At 50.3% G+C, this 18971-nt stretch overlaps 1 protein-coding gene across 1 annotated transcript; it reads right to left on the bottom strand.

The window, feature by feature from the left end:
• Nucleotides 1-8252: 8252 nt before the first annotated feature.
• Nucleotides 8253-9236, bottom strand: LOC118260987 (olfactory receptor 14A16-like). The gene has a single exon (XM_035571596.1). It carries the CDS (start codon nt 9234-9236, stop codon nt 8253-8255), a length of 984 nt encoding a protein of 327 aa, XP_035427489.1.
• Nucleotides 9237-18971: the final 9735 nt, after the last annotated feature.

The following is an 18971-nucleotide window of genomic DNA, read 5'->3' as shown; positions in this document are numbered from 1 at the left end:
TGTTCTAATATCCTTCCTCTAAGGTCTTTTCTGTGCCCTTGTGCAGATGTGGAGGGGGAAAGAGCCATTGCCCAGCAGCACGGCCAGGGAGCACCAGCGCTTGGGGCATGCAGAGCTGCTCTCTTGCCACTGCCACCCTCTCCTGCTGAGCCCTGCTGGTGGGGTCAGGCCCGGCTGCTCCTGTAGCTTGGTGCCAGTGCTGCTGTGGGGCTGTGCTGGGACTGCAGGCAGGGACAGGCAGTGGGCACAGCAGTGGCACAGCTGGCCTCCTCTGCAGCACTTCCCTCCTAAGAGGGGATCTCCTCCAAGGTGGACTGACCAGAGCTCAAGTGCTCAATCTGGTGTGAGCAGGCAGAGGAGAGCTCTGCACCCCAGGGCACGCAGCAGCCCCTGCAAAGGAGTCTGGCGAGTGATTTGACTGCAAGGACCCTCGTGCCCTAGCACCTCACAGAACTGGCACAGAACCGGCTCCTGTGTGTCAGAGAGGCTGGGAGCCCAGGAGGTGTGCCATGGGCTTGAAGGATCACAACCAGGTCACTTCTACCTGGGCAGATTCTGGGCCAAAAAAGGGGTGTTTTGTACGTATCGTATTATGAGGGCAGTGGTGCCTCAGAAGCTCCAAGTCCAGTAGGAAGCTAATGGCTGTTAAATGGCCTGTGAGGTGACTTTTTTCTGAAGTAGCCAACAGGTCACCCCTTGACTCCCGGCTGGCATCTGTGTCTTTAGGCTCACATCTTCCAAGGGTCCATGATAGGCCAGCAGATGCACCTGCTTTGCACACAGTTTGTGAGATCCTCTCTTCCTAAGTAGCTGGTAGGCCCCATAGAGGAAAAGGTCTTGAATAGGTGTTGTCATTTCAGAGGTATCCGCTTTTGCCTGAACTCATCCTTCAGGGCTGCTTTTGTGGTGGTGCAGAGCTGCTGGGCACATTGTGAAGGGTGCTCCTACAGCCTTTGTGTCCTTCTCCGTGCTGGCTAAGGAGCTGCTTCTTTCTCAGGAACAGAGTAGCCAACCGAGGTGAGACAGATACTCTGAGATCATGAAAGCCATCAGAAAGCTGCCCCTAAGATGATGACTGATATGGGGAAGTCAGGAGAAGCCTGGACAGGAGAGATGAGAGATTTGGGGGAGGGAAGCGGAGCTTGGACAGCAGAAGCTAATGACTTTGAAGAGGTAAGAATGCTCAGGTAATGTTGATCCCACCATAAAGCAGACTTAAAGCAGACATGTGAGGCCCTAGTCTAACCTGTAACATTAATACCTAAATCTAAATGCCACTCCACACCCTGACAGGAATCCACTGCTCTAATTTTTGACCACAATATTCCTTGAAGCAAAAATTAGTTCACAGACCTTTTTCCATTACATTTACTCTCTTGCTCACCCTGATCCCTGCCCTTAAAACTAGCATTAAAGTTTTCTATTTAACTCTAGTATTCTTGCAGACATAAACAAAACGCTAAACCAAAGAGTTTGCCCATACCCTAACCACGGACCTGACACACCAAGCAGAACACCAAACCCTCCCACTAAACATTTGCTTAAGCTCTCACCCAGAAAGGTGAGCCTTGGTCCCTAATCCCATACGTGAACACCTAACACCCTTAACTTTAGGTGCTTGACCCCTTGGGGCAGTGCAGAGACAGTGAGGTTGCTGTGCAGTCACATGGCATTCAGAGATGAATGTGAGGGGCCATGGATCTGATCAGCTCGTCAAACACAAGGAGGAGATGGGTGGGAATGCTCTGATGAGCTCAGCTCTACCTCAGGATCTCCTGCCCCAGCAGGAGGAATGTGACTGTGGCAGTGACTGTGAGGTCACTTCTGTCTCCGCAGTTGATAGGGCAGCAGCAGGAAAGCATCACGGAAAGGGACTGTGAGGTCACTTCTGTCTGTAGGTGGCAGGTCACCCTTGACTTCTCCCTGGGATCTGTACTTTTTGGCTGACATCTGACAGTGGCCCTGGTAGGCCAGCAGAAGGCACCTGGTTGGCATGCTGACTGTGGGATCCCCTCTGCCTACATACCCAGGAGGACCCAGACAGAAAGAAGGCCCGCATGTGGGTTGTCCTGTCCCTTCTGCTTGAGTCCATGACTGGACAGCAGGAGGCACAAGGCTTGGGTGTGTCTAGCCAAGAAGCTGCAAGGCCAGCAGCAGGCGCATGGCTTGGCAGATGCTGGTGAGGTGACTTCTGTCTGGTTGGCTGACAGGCGGCAAGGAGCCTGATGGGTTGGGATGCCGACTTTAGGAGTGGTTTCCGCCCTGATGGAGCTTTCTTTGGTAGTAGGAAAGAGCAGGAAAGAAAAAACTTCCACAAAGTGTACCTTGGAAGGTTGGCACTGGCCACATGGAGGAAGAAATGTCCCTCAAAGGGTCGTGCTGTGGTGCCAGAGGTCACCCAAAGAGAGTCTATGGTCAGACCCAATCTTTGTGTTTCAAGGAACAGATGGTGAGGGTTGATGAGACATGGGTGAGATGATGGAAAGTCCTGGATGAGAGCAAGGTTGTGGATAGAGATTGGTGTCTGCAGACTTCAAGGAAATAGGACAAAGTGTGGCACACCATAGGAAAGCCTGCAGAGGAGAAGGCAGAGGGTGCTGGCAAGACGGGAAGGCCCCAACAGCCCTGACGTTTTTGTCCCCTTGGCTAGAGCTTATGAGGAGACGTTATACTCATTGCAATGGGGCCTCATTGCTTCCTTGCAGCGATGTGCAGAGGCTGGGAGGTGTCATACCACTGTTCTTCTTGCGGTATCACACTGCCCACCACATCCCACAGACCCGAAGACTATCCCTGAACCAGACAAGAGGGTGCAGGATCTCCTCTCCCAGTGGCTGGGGTCAGGCCTTGGCCCTTTTACTTCACCAAAACCAAGACTTTTCTCAGCACAGTGCCTTTGCCTGTCTGCAATCATGGCCTCCAGTTATCTGCCCTAACAAGGCCCTGGGGAGGCTTTGTTAGTAACAGCCCTAGTGGGGCCCATTAATACTCCAAGTCACTTCAACTTTTCCTTCTGACTTTACTTTCTTAAGCAATTGCATCAACTCCTCTCAGTACCCGAGCTTCACCAACTCAGCACCAAAATACACCATGGAACTCACTAAAATGCACAAAGTCCTAAGCAGCCCTATCTCTCCTATAATTCTCATCAAGTCTTCAAGACTTGTACAGCTAATTGGAGAGCTTTCATGGTTTAGTTAAGGAGGAAGATTTCAAAGAGCATCTGTTAGAAATCTTTCCTCATTTCAAAGGCTGAATTTTGTTGCATTTCTGTTTAGAGCATCGTTCTCCTATAGATAGTGGTCTAGGGTTTCTCCTTTGAAGCCTGCTCAGATAGGAAAAGCAGGGTTTTTCCTATTTAAAAACAAACAACAGGAAATTGTGGGGGGAAACTTAGTTACAAAAGATGAGGAAAAGGCTGAGGTGCTTAATGCCTTCTTTGCCTCAGTCTTTACCGGCAAAACCAGTTGTTCTCTGGTTACCCAGTACCCTGAGCTGGTGGAAAGGGATGGGGAGCAGGATGTGGCCCTCACTATCCACAAGGAAATGGTTGGCGACCTGCTACAGCACTTGGATGTACACAAGTTGATGGGGCAGGATGGGATCCACCCGAGGGTACTGAGAGAACTGGCGGAGGAGCTGGCCAAGCTGCTTTCCATCATTTATTGGCAGTCCTGGCTATCAGGGGAGGTCCCAGTTGACTGGCGGCTAGCAAACATGACGCCCATCTACAAGAAGGGCCGGAGGGTAGACCTGGGAAACTATAGGCCTGTTAGTTTGACCTCAGTGCCAGGGAAGCTCATGGAGCAGACTATCTTGAGTGTCATCACGCGGCACTTGCAGGGCAAGCAGGCGATCAGGCCCAGTCAGCATGGGTTTATGAAAGGCAGGTCCTGCTTGACGAACCTGATCTCCTTCTATGACAAAGTGACGCGCTTAGTGGATGAGGGAAAGGCTGTGGATGTGGTCTACCTTGATTTCAGTAAGGCTTTTGACACCGTTTCCCACTGCATTCTCCTCAAGAAACTGGCTGCTCGTGGCTTGGACTGGCGTACGCTTTGTTTGGTTAAAAACTGGCTGGATAGCCGGGCCCAAAGATTTGTCGTGAATGGAGTCAAATCCAGTTGGAGGCCGGTCACTGGTGGCATCCCCCAGGGCTCAGTGCTGGGGCCAGTCCTCTTTAATATCTGTATTGATGATCTGGATGAGGGGATCGAGTGCACCCTCAGTAAGTTTGCAGATGACACCAAGTTAGGTGCATGTGTCGATCTGCTCGAGGGTAGGAAGGCTCTGCAGGAGGATCTGGATAGGCTGGACCGAAGGGCTGAGGTCAACTGTATGAAGTTCAACAAGGCCAAGTGCCGGGTCCTGCACCTGGGGCACAACAACCCCAAGCAGAGCTACAGGCTGGGAGATAAGTGGTTGGAAAGCTGCCTGGCCGAGAAGGACCTGGGAGTATTGGTTGATAGTCGGCTGAATATGAGCCAGCAGTGCGCTCAGGTGGCCAGGAAGGACAACAACATCCTGGCTTGTATAAGAAGCAGCGTGGCCAGCAGGGCTAGGGAAGTGATTGTCCCGCTGTACTCGGCTCTGGTGAGGCCGCACCTTGAGTACTGTGTTCAGTTTTGGGCCCCTCGCTACAAGAAGGACATTGAGGTGCTCGAGAGAGTCCAGAGAAGGGCAACGAAGCTGGTGAGGGGTCTGGAGAACAAGTCTTACGAGGAGCGGCTGAGGGAGCTGGGCTTGTTCAGCCTGGAGAAGAGGAGGCTCAGGGGCGACCTTATCGCTCTCTACAGGTACCTTAAAGGAGCCTGTAGCAAAGTGGGGGTTGGTCTATTCTCCCTCGTGCCTGGTGACAGGATGAGGGGGAATGGGCGAAAGTTGCGCCAGGGGAGGTTTAGGTTGGATATTAGGAAGAACTTCTTTACTGAAAGGGTTATTAGGCATTGGAATGGGCTGCCCAAGGAAGTGGTTGAGTCACCATCCCTGGAGGTCTTTAAAAGACGTTTAGATGTTGAGCTTCATGATGTGGTTTAGTGAAGGACTTGTTAGTGTTAGGTCAGAGGTTGGACTAGGTGATCTTGGAGGTCTCTTCCAACCTAGATGATTCTGTGATTCTGTGATTCTGTGAAATCATGCTGCGATTTTCAAAACAAACAAAGCTCAGGTTCCTCATTTTGTTGCCTCCAGTGATGTTTACCTTCCCAAAAGGATGACTGTACATGATATATGTTACACTGATTAATAGGAAATTTTAAATAGTAGTGTTAATATTAATCCATATCATATTAATTGAATGATAAACAATGAGTTTCTTGCTAAGGAAACCATTAGACAGACTGCTGATAGATGGGCGACCTTGAACTCACTGAAACTCAAAGCGGCAACTGGGTTGGTGAGAGCGGTCTGAATGATCAAAGAGTAAGGGGAGTGCAAACCAGGAGAACCATAGGAAGTGCATAGGTCCAGACAGGCAGCTGGAAAGGGGACATTCAGCATGTTCTGTGTAGTCAAGATGGGTTTTCTTCCTGGAAGATGAGGGAGCACACCATGATAGACATAGCAATGACAATGCAAGTAAAGGAGATCATCAGTATTTCTTCTCCTGCGATGAATATAGATCATGGAAATTAGCATTTCTTCATGATAGAAATTACACTTGACGTGAGACTTTTTACGGAAGGGATTGAATCATTTGAGCTGATGAGTAGTTGCTTTATTAGTTAAGTACTAAAAAAATTACTGGGTATTCAGGCAGAGCTTTGCTGTCTGACCATAAGCAACCAGGGAAAACCTCCTGTGGACCCGTTGTATTTGAGGCACTTCCCTGGACCAGCAGATGTCAGAAAAGACCTACAGGGGACCTGAGCCCTTTGGGAAAATCAGGTGGAGCCAGGTGGAGTTCCCAGAGCACCTCCACTGCCAGCAGTGGTCTTTGTCCCTGTAACTGCAGCCCAGCCCAGCACAGGAAACCCCTTCAAAGACAACACCTTAGTTCAGTGAGTTCCTGGGATTGACCTAGATTTGAAATGGCCATTGGAAACCCATGATACTTTCCCTTATTCCTACGAGACACTTGAACATCCATGTACCTTCCTGGGTCATCTTTAGCAAACTCAGACTGAAAAACTCAAGTATAGCATACTTCAAATGGCTGAGGCAGAACCCATCAGCTTGCCCGACTTTGGAAATGGTCCCCGTCCAACGAAGGTTCTGAAAGTGAAAAATGTGAAATGACCTGTCTGGTCAATGCGCAGAGTAAGGGAAAGTCACACATACAGTGCTGGAGTAGCAGAAGGCAAAAAGCATTGCATTGTGCCTCAGACTAATCAAGGAGACCTAATCCAGTTCATCCATGAGATAAAGCAGAGTGAAGGATGTTGAGTTGTGTCCTAACATGAAGAAGGATGTACATCACTGGTGAAGGAACCGTCTTTTTGTGCCATCACCAATGCAAATTATACAAGAACTACATCAAATAAAGGTAACCTGTCCCACCCTGGCCCTGTCACACCACGGGGCAGGGGAGGGACATTTTTCAGTTTCAGCCTCTTTCTCAGAGAGGCTTTGCCCTCTCTCTGCGCACCACAGGGAAGAGCCTGGCCCTGGACGCTCCATGACTGCCGTGCAGGTCCTGGCAGGCTGTGGTGAGGGGATGAATGCCCTGGGCCCCCTTTCTGCTCTGCACAGGACAGCAAGGGCCCAGAGTGGCCTCCTCTCCCCTGCCCCTGCAGCTCTGGGCTCCCTTTGCGCAGCCCTGGCTCTGCAGCACCAAGCCATGCTGGGAGCCCTTCCCTTGCATGCTCCCACCACTCCCTGACGCTGCTGTTGCCCTCTGCCAGGCACTGCCCAGCCCAGCCCCTGCCCACCTCTCCTCACCTCCCTGCCCTCTCCCCAGCCCAGCCCAGTCCAGCCCAGCAGCCCAGGCTGGGCTGGCCCCAGGGCAGTGCCCACTGCAGGCTGTTGCAGGGCTCTGGGCACAATCACCACAGCCCCTCGCAAGGCACCACAGCTGCTGGGACAAAGGTGGCTCTGGGCCTCCCCAGCAGCTCCTGGGCTGGGGCCAGCCATGGCTCAGGAAATGGAGTGCCCCAAGCTGGCGGTGCTGCTGTGCAGAGCCAGGGGGCTGTGGTGCCCTGGGACCCCTGCAGGACTCCCCCTGCCTGTGCTGCTCAGGGTGGGCAGCAGACTCAACTCTGTGTCCTCAATTACTCTACAATCTTATGGGCCTTCATCTGCTGGCTCTTCACCACCTCACCGGGCATTGCAGAGTCTTCCTTATCCCCTGGACACCTCAGATTTTCCTTTTCCTTTACCAGACTCTTCTTGGTCACTCCTTTTATCCCCTGCCATCTGGCAGCTCCAGATTCCTCTCCAGGCAGGCATCGGCCATCTGCCTCACTGCAGGGGGCACATTCCAATGTAGATGAATCCAAGACCAGTTGTTGTCTGCTTGGGCATGTGCCACCACAAAGGGAGCTCTTGGTCCAGCCCTTGATTCCTCACAGACCACGCTGGGACTTTCAGCCTGTGTTCTTCAGTCCAGGAAAAATCCCAGAAAACAGAAGAGCAGGGAGCAACTCGTTGGCTGTATGTCTTACAGCAGCACTGGAAGAGGTGTTGAGGCTTCTGGGTTTGCCCTGAGCAGCCCCTCTTGTTACTGTGGTAGTAGCATGGAGGCCAGCTGTGATCCAGGGCTGCACAGTGCCTGCTGCTGGCTGCAGTCACAGAGATGGAACTGCAGAGACAACAGGACTGTCACCAAGGTACACGAGATGTGAGGACTAATCCAAAAACAGGAGCACAAGAGAACAATGTGGAAGCCAGAAGAGAGCAGCAGTGAAAAGGCCACATCCTGCTGCTGGCCATGGCCATGGCTCCAGGGAAGCAGCAGCCCCGACCCAAAGGCAGCAGAGAGGCAGAGCCCAGCGGGCAGTGAGGGGCAGCCCCAAGGGCCACTGGGGCTTCTCCTCCATGTGGCAGCTAGGCTCTTGGCCCTGAGCCCCTCCTGCATGCTGGGGCTGCTCCCCCAGCTGAAGAACAGATGGGAAGAGACGGCAGCTGAAACCAGTTAATTTATGTTGGATTCTTTATTTTCTTTATCTACACAGAAAAACAGGTTCTTTGGGAACAGGAGATACTTGGGTCAAAAATAAAATGAAATAATTAACAGATAGGAAACTTAGAATATCATTAATAAATGACAATCACAAATCTCAGAAAATGGTGTAAAATGAGAATAAAATACTGTTCTAACACATTGTAAGAAAAACTTTGAGTCCTGTTAGGACTTTGGGTCCATTATTAAGATGAAGAAGCATGTATCCAAAGAGTTTCTGCAGGACAACCTTGAGCTCCTGGTTCCTCATGCTATAGATGAGGGGGTTCACTGCTGGAGGCACCACTGAGTACAGAACTGACACGACCAGGTCCAGGGATGGGGAGGAGATGGAGGGGGGCTTCAGGTAGGCAACTGTGGCAGTGCTGACCATCAGGGAGACCACGACCAGGTGAGGAAGGCACGTGGAAAAGGCTTTGTGCCGGCCCTGGGAAGAGGGCATCCTCAGCACAGCCCTGAAGATCTGCACATAGGACAGCACAATGAAAACAAAACAACCAAATGCTAAACAGAGACTAACTACAATAAGCCCAAACTCCCTTAGGTAGGAGTTTGAGCAGGAGAGCTTGAGGATCTGAGGAAGTTCACAGAAGAACTGGTCCACAGCATTGCCTTGGCAGAGGGGCAGGGAAAATGTACTGGCCGTGTGCAGGACAGCATTGAGAAAGCCACTGCCCCAGGCAGCTGCTGCCATCTGGGCACAAGCTCTGCTGCCGAGGAAGCTCCCGTAGTGCAGGGGCTTGCAGATGGCAATGTAGCGGTCGTAGGACATGACAGTAAGAGTATAATACTCTGCTGATATGAAGAAGAGAAAGAAAAAGACCTGTGCAGCACATCCTTGATAGGAGATGGCCCTGGTGTCCCAGAGGGAATTGGCCATGGCTTTGGGGAGAGTGGTGGAGATGGATCCGAGGTCAAGGAGGGCGAGGTTGAAGAGGAAGAAGTACATGGGGGTGTGGAGGCGGTGGTCGCAGGCTATGGCTGTGAGGATGAGGCCGTTGCCCAGGAGGGCAGCCAGGTAGATGCCCAGGAAGAGCGCGAAGTGCAGGAGCTGCAGCTCCTGCGTGTCTGCGAATGCCAGCAGGAGGAACTCACTCTTAGAGCTGATGTTGGCCATTTGCTGACATTAAACACAGCTGTCTGTTGAAGAGGAGAATGCATAACAAAGTTAGAAGAGGCTTCAATGAGGAAAACCTATTCCATGTCTTAGAACACCCCCCAGACAATCCTCTCTCTTTTCAGGAGAACCTGTATGAATCTCATTTCTTCCATATTGATTTCTCAGTGCAATGCTCTGGGATTCTCGGTCTCCTGTACAATTCTGAGAACACATTACCATCAAACTTGCCTCCCCTGCAATGCAGCAATCAGAAAGCACAGAACCAAAAAAAGCCTTCTCCTTCAGATAAACCAAGCCTCAGTCTTCTTCTTGAAATGCCCCCTCATAATGCCATTCTCTAAAGCACTGCAGAAACAGAGACACATCCTGACAGATGCTATCACCCATCGGATGTGCCAGCTGTAGAAGACTCCTCTGGCAACCCCACCTGCATGGCCCTGCTGCCAGAGCCTCACTGTGTCAAGAGCCTGCAGATCTGTCCTGCCACACACTGCCCTCTGTTGTTGCGCTCCTCACTGCCTCCAAGCCCTCTCTCCTTCTCTCCTCTCCCCGTGCCACCTGCGGTCAGAGCCCCCAGCCCTGCTGCGCTGTGCAGAGGAGCTGCTCCTGGGCAGAGCTGGCTCTCTGCAGCGCTGCCCGCTTGCCAGGAGCTCCCCTTGGGCCCAGGAGCCCGGCCCAGCTCAGCAGCACAGCACCCAACCATGGCATCGCTTGCTCTGTGCCATTGGGCTCCCTCAAGGTGTCCCCAAGGCCTCAGGGCTGACAGCTCCTGAAGGCAGCAGGGTCTCTGCTGGGGTGTGGTGTCTGAAGCAGGCTGAAGTTATCACCAACTGCTCCTCTCTGAACATGGGAGAGACGGATTTTGGAAGTGTGATTTGTGCTGTTGGACTCTGGTTGTCAAACATGTTGTGCTCCAACGCGTCAGGCACCTCAGCACCACACAGATACTAGCTCACACCCACCCCCCAAAAGATAATGGGTTGAAATAAAGACAATTTAAAAGGACAGAAATTTAAGAGGGAGTTAAAACAGTAACAATACTAACAATAAATAATAATAAAAATATTTTTATTATTATTATATGTATAAAGCTAGTGATGCACAGTGCAATTCCTCATCATACACTGTCCGATGCCAAACCTTTCCCCAAGCAGGGGTCCCCCTGAATCTGTCCAGCCTGGACTAGGATCTCCTGTGCAGGTCCCTTGAGCTTACTTTGGTTTAGGGCAATGCAAGTTTTCAGAAGGATTAGGACTATTTTCTTCCCTTTCTCAAATACTTCTTCAGCTGTGTTGCCCCATGTGATGATGACATCAATGTACTGGAGGTGTTCAGAAGCTTCCCCCTCTTCCAGGGCAGTCTGGATCAGCCCATGACAAATGGCAGGGCTGTGTTTCTACCCCTGGTGCAGTCCATTGCAGGTGGACAGGACGCCCCTCCAACTGGAAGCTGAGTGTGGCTTTCACACAGCTGCCAAAGGGATGGATTAGTAATCGTGGCATAGCACTTGGCTGCCTTTGACTCCAGTTCGTACTGAATGAAGTTCTAGCATGCCCAGCACAGCAGCACTCAGTGGTGGTGTGACTTCATTCAGGCACAGAAGTCCACCATTATCTTCCACTCACCATTAGAATTTTGTACTGTCCATATAGGACTACTAAAGGTTGAGCAAGTGTTGCTGATCACTCCTTGGCTCTCCAGTCAATGAAACAGCTCATAGATGGGAATCAGGGAGTCTTTATTTAATTTATTAAAATTAAATAATTATAATACTATTATATATATAGGGTTAGGGTTAGGGTTAGGGTTATATTATAATAATATTAAATAATTATTAAAATAAAATAAAATAAAATAATAAATAAAATAATTAATCTTCCAGTACTTAAAGAGGACCTACAGGAAAGCTGGGGAGACAGTCTTTGTCAGGGAGTGTAGTGATAGGACAAGGAGTAATGACCTTAAACTAAAAGAGCATAGGTTTAAACTAGGTATATGGAAGAAATTCTTTACTCTGAGGATGGTGAGGCACTGGAACAGGTTGCCTGGAAAAGCTGTGAATGTCCCATCCTTGGAAATGTTCAAGGACAGGTTGGAACAAGTTTTGAGCAACCAGGTCTGGTAGGAGGTGTCCCTGCCCATGGCGGGGTGGTTGGAGTAAGATGATCTTTAAGGTCTCTTGCAACCCAAACCATTCTATGATTCTATGATCCCATGTTTCTATGATTATCCATGACACTGCTTCCATGTCCAGAGGCAAACATGACCTGTGCTCCTGAACCTTTAACTATTCGCCCCAAAGCCCTAAAGTCGCTTTTGGTTGCTCTCAGACTTCTCCTTGCTACTTTGTCATGACCAGCCAGAAAAAGCAGTAGCCGGTAGTAGTCAGAGGGCTGTACCAGACGATTGACTTTCCTGGCAATGTCTCTCACCCAAGCCCCAGGGAGGCAGCAGACTTCCCTGGGGGTTGGGTCTGGATGATGTATCAGGCCTTCTGTCCCTTTCAGAAGGGAGTCCCCCATGACGATAACCCTTCTTTTTTTCTTGACAGAAGATGTAGTGATGCGGGGGGTCGGTAGTCTTGCCTTAGGCACCCCTTCCAACCAGGATGGGCTTTCATCTACATCGTTGTTTTGACTGTCAAATTGTAGAGACTCACACCTGTTACATAAGGGTAGTCGGGAAGGTGAGGTGGGCAGGGACAGGGCTTGCCTACCAACCACCTGGAGCAGAAACCTGCTTCCACTCCCCTCCTTGGCCTAGGTCCCCTCGTACTACCTGGTGTGATAGGGAAACCTTTGTTTCTTGTGTGGTGGCTGGCTCATGATTCTGCCTCAGGGTGGGTAGAGTAGGCTTCCACCAGTCAATTTCCCTCTCTGACTCCCTGATGCTCCTCAGCCTACTCACCTCCCCCCGAAGCTCCACCACCAGGCTGAGCAATTCTTCAACCTGGGCACACCTCCCACAGGCATACCCACCGCTGCTGCTGTTAGACACTGCTGTGGTTTAACCCGGTAGGCAGCTGAACACCACACAGCCGTTTGCTCCCCATCTCCCCTCCCTCTCTGGGATGGGGGAGAGAACGGGAAAGTGAAGCCTGTGAGTAGAGATAAAGACAATTTATTAAGACAGGAAAATAGTAATAACAATATAATAATAATAATAATAATAATAATAATAATAATGTGTACGAAACAAGTGATGCACAGTGCAACTGCTCACCACCCGCTGACAGATGCCCAGCCTATCCCCGAGCAGCCGGCCCCCCACCCCGGCTAACCACCCCTATATGTTGTTTAGCATGACGTCAGATGGTATGGAATACCCCCCTGGCCAGTTGGGGTCAGCCGTCCTGGGTCTGTCCCCTCACAGCTCCTGGTGCACCCCCAGCCTGCTCGCTGGCAGGACAGAGCGAGAAGCTGAAAAGTCCTTGGCTTGGTGTAAGCACTGCTCTGCAACAACCAAAACATCAGTGTGTTATCAACATTATTCTCATCCTAAATCCCAAACACGGCACCCTACCAGCTACTAGGAGGAAAATTAACTCTGTCCCAACTGAAACCAGGACATGGTCAAAGAAGAGCAGGTGCAGATGGTTTCCACAGTGTTCTACCAGCTGGGGACAGGCTGGACATCAGTCAGTAATGAGCAATTGCACTGTGCATAGCTTGCTTTGTACATAACAATAATAATAATAATAATAATTATTATTATTATTATTGTTATTTCTCTTCCCTTTCGGTCCTTTAAACTGCCCTTATCTCAACACATAAGCATTTGGGGGAGTTGGTGTGAGCTAACTGCTGTGTGATGCTGAGCTGCCCGCCAGGTTAAAGCACAACATGTTTGACAACCAGACTCTAACAGCACAAATCACACTTGTAAAAGTCATCTCTCCTGTGTTCAGAGAAGGGCAGTCGGTGATGAATTCGGTCTGTTTCAAACACGGCAGGGGGGTTGGAATATGACGATCTTTAAGGTCCCTTCCAACCCAAACCATTCTATGATTCTATGATCCCATGATTTTGTGATTATCTATGACACTGCCATCGTTGTCCATATGAAGCCCAGAAAGGCTCTCCTGAGATTTTAACCAAGATTTTTGGTTAGTCCAGCTGGCATCCTGTTACAAATGGTGTCCCCCCAAGGTGTTGGTACTGGGACCTATCTTGTTTAATGTCTTTATTGAGGACCTAGATGAGGGGATTGAGTGTACCCTCAGTAAGTTTGCAGACGACACCAAGTTGGGAGGTAGTGTCGATCTGCACGAGGATCTGTAGGTGGCCCTTCAGAGGGATCTGGATAGGCTGAACTGCTGGGTTGATGCGAACGGGATGAGGTTCAACAAGGCCAAGTGCAGGGTCCCATACTTTGGCCACAATAACCCCATGTTATGTTATAGACTTGGGGCAGAGTGGCTAGAAGACTGTGAAAAGGAAAGGGACCTGGGAGTGCTGATTGATGCTTGGCTGAACATGAGCCAGCCATGTGCCCAGGTGGCCAAGAAGGCCAACGGCATCCTGGCCTGTAGTAGAAATAGTGCAGCCAGTGGGAGCAGGGAGGTGATCATCTGTACTCAGCTCTGGTGAAGCCACACCTCGAGTACTGTGTTCAGTTTTGGGCCCCTCATTACAAGAAAGGCATCGAGGCTCTGGAGTGTGTCCAGAGAAGGGCAACCAAACTATTGAGGGGTCTGGAGCACAAGTCTTATGAAGAGTGGCTGGGATAGTTTAGTCTGCAGAAGAAGAGGCTCAGGGGAGACTTCATTGCACTCTACAGCTTCCTGAAGAGGTGTTGTGATGAGGAGGGGTCAGCCTCTTCTCTCAGATAACTAATGATAGGACTCGAGGAAACGGCCACAGGTTGTGCCTGGGGAGATTTAGATTGGATATTACAAAAAACTTTTTCTCTCAAAGAGTAGTCATGCACTGGAATGGTCTGCTCAGGGAGGTGGTGGAGTCTCCGACCCTCGCAGTGTTCAAGAAGCACCAGGACAAGGTGCTATGATATATGATTTAGTAGCTTAGTGGGTAGTATTAGTGATAGGATGGTTGGACTAAATGATCCTTTCACACTTTGTGTTTCTATGATTCTATGATTCTATCATAGGACAAGGGGAATGGTTTTAAACTTAAAGAGGGTAGATTTAGATTAGATAGTCAGACAAAATTCTTGACTTGGAGGTGAGGCACTGGAACTGGTGCTGTGGGTCCAGAGGTCACCCAGATGGAGTTTGGATCAGCCCATGCCCTTGTGTTTGAAGGAACAGCTGGAGAGAGTGGAGAGGCATCAGTGAAATCATGGGAATACCAGAGTGAGAGCAAGGTGGGGAAGAGAAGTGGCTGCCTGCAGCCTTCAGAGAGGTGTGGGACAGCACAGGAAAGCCTGCAGAGAAGGCAGAGGGCTCTGACAAGAATGGAAGGCTTCAGCAGCACCGATACCTTTGTCCCCCCAGCCACGGCTTATGAGGAGATGTGATATACTCATGGCATTGGGACCATGTATTCTCCTTTCAACCATGTGCAAACACTGGGAGGTGTCATACCATTGTCCTTCACATGATATTATGGGCATCGTCCTGTACCCCACAGACCCCAGGAAGAGCCCAGAGTGAGACATGGGGGTGCTGGGGGTGCAGGATCTCCTGCAGTGGCTGGGGTCAGGCCTTGGCCCTTCTGCTTCACCAAAACAAAATGAGATTTTCTCAGCACAGTGCCTTTGCCTGTCTGTAATCATGGCCTCCAATTATGTGCCCTAACAAGGCCCTGGGGAGGCTTTGTTAGTTAGGGCCCTCAGTGGGGCCCATTAATACTCCAAGTCACTTCAACTTTTCCTCCTGACTTTACTTGCTCAAGCGGTTACATCATTCTCCTCTCAGTACCTGAGCTTCATAGACTCAGCACCAAAATACACCATGGAACTCATTAAAATGCAGAAACTCCTCTAACGTCTCTTCCACAGTTTTCTTCAAGTCTCCACGGCTTGTACAGCTAATTGCAGAGCTTGCGTGATGTAGTTAAAGAAGAAGATTTCAAAAAGCACCTAATACAAATCTTTTCTTGTTTTAAAGGCTGAATTTTGCTGCATTTCAGTTTTGAGCATCGTTCTCCTATTGCTGTTGATCCAGGGTGACTTCTTTGGAGACCTTCATCGGGAGGAAAAGCAGAGTCTGGAGGTCTGACACCTCCACTGCCAGCAGTGGTCTTTGTCCCTGTTGGCAGCCCAGCCCAGCACATGAAACCTTTTCTAACACAAGTCAGGGGTTCCTTGGGAAAAAAATAAAATTAAAAAATGAATAAATAAATAATTAATAAAAATTACGCTAAAATATTAAAATGAAATGAAATAAAACAAAAACAAAACAAAACAAAACACAAAATAAAATAAAATAAAATAAATTTGAAATGACCATTGGAACCTGAGAAATTCAGCCTGAATCTTAGTAGACACCTGGACATCCATGGTCTCTCTTGGGTCTTCTGTGGAAAACTCAGGATGAAAACTAAAGAAAATGTATCTTCAAGTGGCTGTAGCTGTACCCATGAGCTTGGCCTCTTTCGGGAAATTGTCCCCTTCCAGCCACAGAAACCTAAATTGAGTAATGTCAAAAGACCTGCCCAGTCGATAGAGTAGGGCAAAGTCATACTTCCTGTGCTATAGATGCAGAAGGCAAAAAGAATTGCATTGTGCCTTACACTACTCTGGGACGTGCAACCCAGGTCATGCAACTTTACCTTAGTACTGACAAGTCCATCACTAAACCACGCTACCAAGTTCTACATCTGCACATGGGCTCTCCAGTCGATGAACCAGCTCATGGATGGGAATCAGGGAGTCTCGGTTAGCGCGATGCTGCCTCAGATGCGCCACCATGGTAGCCATTGGCACCTGCTGTTCTTCAACCCTCAGCAAACCCCCAACAGAAAGATTCTGTGGCAGGCCAAGCAAGGTAGACAGCTGTTTAATGTCCTCCATCTCCAAGGCAGCTATGCCAAAGCCCCACCAGTGCCCTCTTGGAACTTCGAAGTACCCTCTCCTGAAGTAGTCTATGCCAAGGATGCACATAGCCTCCGGGCCAGTCCCAGTAGGGTGCTTTCGCCATTCCTTCCCAGTTAGACTCACTTCAGGCTCCAATACAGTTAACTCTTGGGATCCCCCGTCACTCCAGAAATACAGGTGGGCTCTACCTCTTTATAGCTTGACAGCATTAGGGTACACTGTGCACCAGTGTCCAGTAGAGCCTGATACATTTGGGGGTCTGATGTGCCAGGCCATTAAATACACACAGTCCAGTAAACCCGATTGTCCCTTTCCTCCCTGCCTCCCCCTGGCTGGAAGCAGGACCCCTCTAGTCCTGTCCATAGTATTCATTACTGTGTCTGGTAGACAGCCCACTGGAAACACGTCCCACCATGGCACTGTCATCCCACAGGGCAGGGGAGAGGGAGCTGACAGCCAAGGGATGCAATTCGGTGCAGGAGGTGGGGCCCAGCAGGGACAAGGAGTCAAGGCAGTGGGGTGGGGGAGGCCAGCAGAAGCAGCCCAAGGGGTGGTGCTGCTTGCGAGGTCACATTTGTGCCAGCAGCCTGAGTGGGCAGCAGCTGTGCGCAGGCGAGGGGAGGCCAGGAAGCACATGCCAAGAGCGCTCCTGCCAGCAGAGACAAGGCCGGGGCCGAGGGCAAGGGGAGAGGCAGGCCCAGGGCAGGGGGCTGCAAGGGCCATGCTGAGCACCCTGCCCCTGCAGCAGCCGCACTGGCCCTCAGCAGATGCGCTGGCTGGCATGCACAGGGAGGTCCTGGTGTGCATCAGAGAGCAGCAAGGAGGGTGCTGGAGAGGGCTGGGGAGAGGCGTGTGGCAGAGCCCCATGCAGGGGCTGGCTGGGGGTCCCCTCTGCTGCAGCCACCGCATGCAGCGTGGCAGGAGAAGGGCTCCCTGTGCACCATGGAGCAGAGCCTGGCCCTTTGCTGTTCCTGACATCGCTGCAGCTCCTGGCAGGCTGCGGCGAGGTGCCCCTCAGCCTTCCCTCCTGTGCTGCCAGGGCACACAGCTGCCTTATTCCCAGCTCACTGCCCACCAAGAACGTCCGACAGGGCTGCTTCCCAAGCTGGGCCTTGCCCAGGGTCAGTCCCCTGCAGGGGCAGAAAATGGCCCTTGTCCTGGTGGCTTTTCATGGCCTTCCTCTCAATAAATACTCTTCTCATCCTTGATCTCTTTTACTGAATTCAGAGGCCTAGGAGAACTTTTTGGTACAGACTACCGCAGAAAAAATACCGAGTCCCTCAGCCACATCTCTGCTTTTCCTCCACATTGCAGCTGGGCTCTTCATCCCACAGCCTCTGCTGTACCTGAAGAGAAATTATGAGAAACAAGAGTCACAGAAAATGACTACCTGCTGGTTCCTTTATTTGGTTAATTACCAAGAGCTTATCAGCACCTGTACATGAGGTCTCTGAGTTAAAAATAAATAAATAAATAAAAGGTAGAAGAAGTGAGATAGAAGTGAGATGGAGAATAATACTTTAATTGGAATAATATTGCAAAGAATGAAAGGCAATTTTGAACTACATGAATAAAGGTGTTTCTGCCTTGCCTGGGTATATGTGAGGAGGATGTGCAGGTACCTCATTGATGGGGAAATGCTGTATATTAGAATAACATCCTCAGTTCCTCATTTAGCTCCTTGTTCCTCGTGCTGTAGATGAGGGTTTCACTGCTGGAGACAACACTGAGTACAGAATTGAAACTGCCAGGTCCAGGGATGGGAAGGTGATGGAGGGAGGCTTCAGGTAGGCAACCATGGCAGTGATGCTATGCAGGGAGACCATGGCCAAGTGAGGGAGGCACGTGGAAAAGGCTTTGTGCCGGCCCTGCTCAGATGGCATCCTCAGCACTGCCCTGAAGATCTGCACATAGGACACCACAATGAAAACAAAACAACCAAAGGCTAAACAGGCACTGAACACAAGTACCCCAACTTCCCTTGAAGTAGGGATCTGAGAAGGAGAGCTTGAGTTGAGCTTCAAGGAGAGCCTGAGGAGAGCTTTGACTCAAAACAGAGCACTTTGACCTGAAAAACAGCACATCTTTACACTTGCTGAGGGTGCACTCTATTCCATCATCCAGGTCATTGACAAATAAGTTGAACAGGACTGGACCCAGTGTAGATCCCTGGGGGACACTGCTGGCTACAGGCCTCCAACTAGACTCTGTTCCACTAAACACGACCCTCTGATCTCTGCCATCCAACCAGCTCACAATCCACCTCACTGTCCACTCATCCATCCCACACTTCCTGAGCTGGCCTATGAGAATGTTATGGGAGACAGTGCTGAAAGCCTTGCTGAAGTCAAAGTACACAACATCCACTGCTCTCCCTCACCCACTCAGCTAGTCATTCCATCATAGACGGCTATCAAGTTGGTGAAGCATGGTTTCCCTTGGTGAACCCATGCTGACTACTCCTGATCACCTTCTTCTCCATGTACTTGGAGATGACCTCCAGGATGAGCTGTTCCATCGCCTTTCCAGGGATGGAGGTGAGGCTGACCAGCCTGTAGTTGCCTGGGGCCTTCTTCTTGCTCTTGTTGAAGACTGACATAACATGAGCTTTCTTCCAGTCTTCAGTCACCTCTCCTGTTCTCCATGACCTTTCAAAGATGATGGAGAGTGGGCCAGCAGTAACATCCGCCAGCTCCCTCAGCACTCATGGATGTATCCCATCGAGGTCCATGG

The sequence above is a fragment of the Cygnus atratus genome, chromosome 34, assembly GCF_013377495.2.
Source record: "Cygnus atratus isolate AKBS03 ecotype Queensland, Australia chromosome 34, CAtr_DNAZoo_HiC_assembly, whole genome shotgun sequence".
In the NCBI taxonomy this organism is placed as follows: Eukaryota; Metazoa; Chordata; class Aves; order Anseriformes; family Anatidae; genus Cygnus; species Cygnus atratus.
Note: the sequence above shows the minus strand (reverse complement) of the source record. Positions and strands in the feature narration are given on the sequence as shown.